Raw genomic sequence first — 5,393 nt, forward strand, 5'->3', positions numbered from 1 at the left:
CTTGTTAGCCCCACTTGAGTAAGCTTCTTGTACGACATATGACCCATCCCATTTTGAAGTGAACTTCCCTACAGGTTTATGGGAAGTAATTATGGGTCTTCGTACGGCAAGGACTTGATCTCCTACTTGAAAGGATCTCGGGCGAACTCTTTTATTGAAAGCGCGAGATAATCGAGCTTGATAACATTCAAGACTCTGTTGAGCTTCCAATCTCTTTTCATCAAGAGCTTCCAACTCTGCTAATTGAAGTCGAGCATTTTCTTCATCAGTGATCCCTTCTTGAATAGCCAGTCGTAACGAAGGTATTTGACGCTCAAGTGGCACGACGGCTTCGACTCCATAAACGAGTGAATAAGGAGTCGCCTGTGTTGGCGTGCGGTGAGTCGTCCTATATGCCCATAGAGCTTCTTCCATATGGTAATTCCAATCTCGTTTGGATTTGGAGATGACTTTCTTTAACAAGTTGCATAGAGTCTTGTTGAATGCCTCAGCTAGACCATTGGCGGCGGCATTGTACATCGAAGAGTTATGTTGCTTGAAGCCAAAGATATCACAAATCTTGTTCATCAGCCTATTGTCAAATGGCTTTCCATTATCCGTTATTATGTAACGAGGAATCCAAATCGATAAATAATGTTTACTCGGATGAAACTTGCGACATTTTCCTTCTTTACTTCTTTAAGAGCAACATCTTCAGCCCATTTTGAGAAGTAGTCAGTTGCAGCCAATATGTATAGGTGCCCACCAGAGGACTTTGGCAACGGTCCAATAACATCCAATCCCCAAACGTCAAATGGCCAGGATGCAACAGTCGGGTGCAACACTTCAGGAGGTTGATGAATAAAATTCGCATGGAATTGACAAGCCTTGCATCTTCGAGCGTAGTCCAAGCAATCTTTTACCATCGTAGGCCAATAATATCCCATCATCTTTATATGGAAGTGGATCTTTGGTCCGGACTGGTGTGACCCACATACCCCAAAATGTGCCTCTTGCAAAGCTTGGAGAGCTTCTTCTTCTCCTAGGCATCGTAAGAGTACTCCCTCGAACGACCTTCTGTATAGAGTATCCTTGTAGTAAAGGAAGCAAGGTGCACGACGACGGATTTCAGTCCTTCTCCTCGGATTTTCTGGAAGTATCCCATAGCATAAGTAATCGATAATGGGTTGTCGCCATTCTTCTTTCTGAACTTCAGAAACAACAACAAAATGCTTGAGTTCGTTTTCTTCACCTTCAGCATCATTTGGCGGCGGTACTACCCATTTTTGGCAGACGGTAACTTGTGCTTGGTCAGGCAGGGTTAATGATGAAGCTAGAGCAGCTAATGCATCAGCCTTCTTATTTTCTTTCCTTGGCACATGCTGAATAGTCACATCACCGAGCCACCTTATCAACTTTTTAGCGTAATCATGATATGGGCGTAGTTCGGGCTTCTTAACCTCGTAACTACCCAAAAGTTGATTTACCACTAACTGGGAGTGACCAAAGACTTGTAATTGCAATTGCTTCATATCAACGGCCATTTCTAGCCCAAGTATTAATGCTTGATACTCAGCAACATTGTTGGAACAGAGTTGTGTCAAGGTGAAGGAGTAGGGCAAGACTTCACCTTGGGGAGTGAGAAATACTACGCAAGCCCCGGCTCCCCCACGATGCGCAACACCATCAAAGTACATCTTACATGGAGGTTGAACTTCAACGACCATTGCTTCCTCATCAGGTAGTTCATCAGTTAGCTCCCAGTCATCAGGTATCGGGTGATCTGCCAAGAAGTCTGCCAATGCTTGTCCCTTTACAGCCTTTTGAGGAATGTATAAAATCTCGAATTGTTGAAATTGGAGGTACCATCTCGCTAGCCGATCACTAAGAACAGGTTTTGACATCACGAACTTGACGGGATTTGCTTTAGAAATAAGACAGACAACATGAGATTGAAAGTAGTGCTTCAACTTTTGAATTGAGAAGACTAGCGCCAAACACAACTTTTAAATTGGTGAATAATCCAACTTGTTAGGTGTCATCATCCTGCTCAAGTAGTAAAGAGAGTTTTCTTTCCCCTCACTATTTTCTTGGGCCAACAGTGCTCCAACATACCTTTCCTGCGCCGCAATGTATAGTATCAATGGCTTTCCAAGTATATGAGCTGCTAAAACTGGAGGCTTCATCAAGTAGGTTTTGATACTTTCGAAGGCATTGCTACAACCTTGGTCCCACTTGAAAGGAACGCCTTTCTTCATGAGGCGACTAAACGGTTGGCACCTCCCAGCTAGGTTTGATATGAATCTTCTAAGGTATGGTAGCTTTCCTTGAAGACTTTTTAATTCATGGATATCTCGAGGCTCAGGCATTTTCAAAATGGCATCCACTTTGGCTTGATCAATTTCGATCCCTCGATGTCGGATAATGAAACCAAGGAACTTTCCAGAAGTAACTCCAAAGGCACATTTCAATGGATTCATCCTAAGTTGGTACCTCCGGAGCAATTCGAATACCATCCTCAAGTCTTTCATGTGGTCGCCCTTATCTTTTGATTTCACCACCAAGTCATCAACATAGCATTTGACATTCTTGTGGAGAAGATCGTCGAAAATATTCTGCATAGCCCTTTGGTAAGTAGCACCAGCATTCTTCAAGCCAAAAGGCATTACCTTGTAGCAATAAATATCCTTGGGGGTGCGGAACACAGTAAGCTCTTCATCTTTTGGTGCCATGCGAATTTGGTTATAGCCCGATGAACCATCCATGAAAGACATTGCCTCGTAACCAGTAGTAGCATCGATCATCAGCTTTGGAATAGGAAGCGGGAATTCATCTTTGGGACACGTATTATTGAGGTCCCTGAAGTCAACGCATACTCGAATCTGGCCATTCTTCTTCCTTACAAGGACAATACTTGAAACCCATGTTGGGTATTTAACTTCCCGAATAAATCCAGCTTCAATGAGCTTGTTAAATTCAGTTTCAATCAGGGGAACCAAGTCTGGCCTAAAACGCCTTTGAGCTTGTTTAACAGGGCGAGCACCATTTTTGACTGCAAGGTGATGGACTGCTACTTTCGGGTCCAAGCCAGGCATCTCTTTGTAACTCCAAGCAAAGACATCCCTGAACTCTTTGAGTAACTCAATATAAGTGCTCTCATCATCATCTTCTAGTAAAGCACTTAGGTAGGTGGGTCTTGGTTCTTCATCGGTGCCAAGAATAACTTCTTTTAAAGGCATCAACTGTCGTCTTCACTCCTTCTTCAAGTTCAGGTGGAGCATCTTTCGCATCTTCATCTTCTTGAGGGTCTCCATCATTGGATGATATGTGATAACATGGCGAAACATCCTCCAATTCCGTATTATCTTCCATCGAAGACGAAACACCATTCTCGCCTTGTACAGTGACATGATACGAAGAACCTAAACTTTCTTCATCTTTGTCACGTTCCTTAGTGTAGATCATGGTATATGGCTTTACCTTCAGTACTTCTTCACATGAAACCACCAGTTTTGTTTGTCGCCTCATTCTGGAAGGAACCAAACTTCGGAAATCCTTAGAGATCTCCTGAATTTTGGGTGAAGCGGGTGTTCTTGTATTTCGATGATTTCTCTAGAACTTATTCCCCTTCTTTAATGGACCCAATCTCAAATACAGAAGTTCTCACAGTTGATTTTCCAAGCCGATCAAAGATAGAAGGCTTGTTAGAAGCGGCTGATTCGTCTTCTACACTGATATAATTGCTACTCGCCCTTCTTATTGAGATGCGCACTGGTGACGGTTGCTTGTATCCTAGACCTTCACGTGGTTGCCTCGTTGCAGCTTCTGATGGGAGCTTCCCTAACTTTGACGGCTCATTGGGATTGTATCCAGCTTTTGCAAATAGCTTGTAAGCGTTAGGATCGAAACCTTCATCTATTCGCTTTGTAGGGAGTTCCACATTCTGCAAACGATTTTGGGCTACAAACCCTGCAAGCGCCTTTGAGGACAACTTTACTGCCTTAATTCGTTTTACCGGAAGGGTTAACTCCCTTAGCGTCTTGGTTTGGAGATTATGTGATTCGCCCTTGTCTTTCTTCCTTTTAGGGATATATTGGAGCGTGGGACTTACTTTCTTTCCATAAGACGCAATACCCCCTTTATGAGATTTATTCACGTTGGCGGGTACCTCCTCAGTAACAGTTTTGGCTTTGCCAATAGTCACATCAGCTCTTTTAGTTATGGGTTCGTCATTCTTGCTTTTCGTACCATCATCAACTTTAAGCTCCTTCACGATGCGGTTCTTCAAGTAGAACTTTGCATCGACGAAGTGTGACTCAGCCTCGGTAAATGGCTCATCATCAGCAACTACCGTCTTCTCGACTTCACCCTCGTAGTATTTTAAGCATTGATGGTAGGTAGATGGAACAACTTTATTCTTATGTATCCAAGGCCTCCCAAGAAAAACATTGTATGAAGTCTTCGCGTCGATCACATGCAGCCATGCACTTGATTGCATATCTTCAATAGTGATTCCCAGCCTGATCGCGCCTATGGCTCTTTGCCCCCCTTGGTTGAATCCTTGGATCATCACACGACTTTCTGAGAGTTCGTTCATGGGAATACCAAGTTCTTTCACAGTATGGATTGGCAAAATGTTCGCTGAGGATCCTCCATCAACCAAAATCCGGTTTACCCTTTCATCGCGCATATAGCCAACCAGGTACAATGGGCGGTTATGAGGAGTGTCACCTAGCAAAAGATCGTCATTTGTGAATGTGACCTTTTCCTCACAAGCATTAACTTCTTGAGGAGTGGACTCGATGGGCTTTTCCGAAGATGGTGCCAACGGTAGGTCATCACTCTTTTCTCCCCCTTTGTCAGCATGGCAACAAGAGGCATCAATGCTCTCATGGGAAATCTTCTTGCGGTACCAACTTGGTGAAAACTCCTCCAAGGTCACTGGATTTCGTGGCTTTTGAGGGTGGTGCATCTCCACTTTTGCTTTCTTCAAATGCCTAACTGGATTCTTTTTTATTGGTCTTTTTACCATCATCTTCCTTGTTGGTTGGTCCATTGATTCTTTTCGTGGGCTCCTTTTGTGGCGCCTACGACGAGTCACTAACGTCCAACCTTCATCATCATCAGGTTGGTTGACTTCAGCCTTGTCTCTCTCCAGTAATTCTTCATTTTTACTTTCTTTAAAACCACATAATTCATCTGGACTGAATGAGCCAAAGGTGATAGAGACTTGGTTTGCGCTTGCTTTCTCATCTTCAAGCACGATCTTCTTTGCGAGCCAAGTCCATGACTTTATCCTTGAAGACAAAGCACTTCTCTAGAGGGTGGCTTACAAGTCGGTGATATTGGCAGTAGTTTGGGTCATTTGTTTTCCCAGCTTCATTTGGTCGCTTCATCTCCGGAAGCTCGATGAG

At 43.6% G+C, this 5,393-nt stretch overlaps 1 protein-coding gene across 1 annotated transcript in view; it reads right to left on the minus strand.

The window, feature by feature from the left end:
- LOC109222091 overlaps positions 1–3,507 on the minus strand; it is a 5,501-nt gene extending 1,994 nt beyond the window's left edge. The window contains exon 1 of the mRNA XM_019386495.1: positions 3,325–3,507. Coding sequence (XP_019242040.1) covers positions 3,325–3,507 — 183 coding nt within the window. The remainder of the gene's footprint in view (positions 1–3,324) is intronic.
- Between the last annotated feature and the right edge of the window lie 1,886 nt (positions 3,508–5,393).

The sequence above is a fragment of the Nicotiana attenuata genome, unplaced genomic scaffold (assembly GCF_001879085.1).
Source record: "Nicotiana attenuata strain UT unplaced genomic scaffold, NIATTr2, whole genome shotgun sequence".
NCBI lineage: Eukaryota > Viridiplantae > Streptophyta > Magnoliopsida > Solanales > Solanaceae > Nicotiana > Nicotiana attenuata.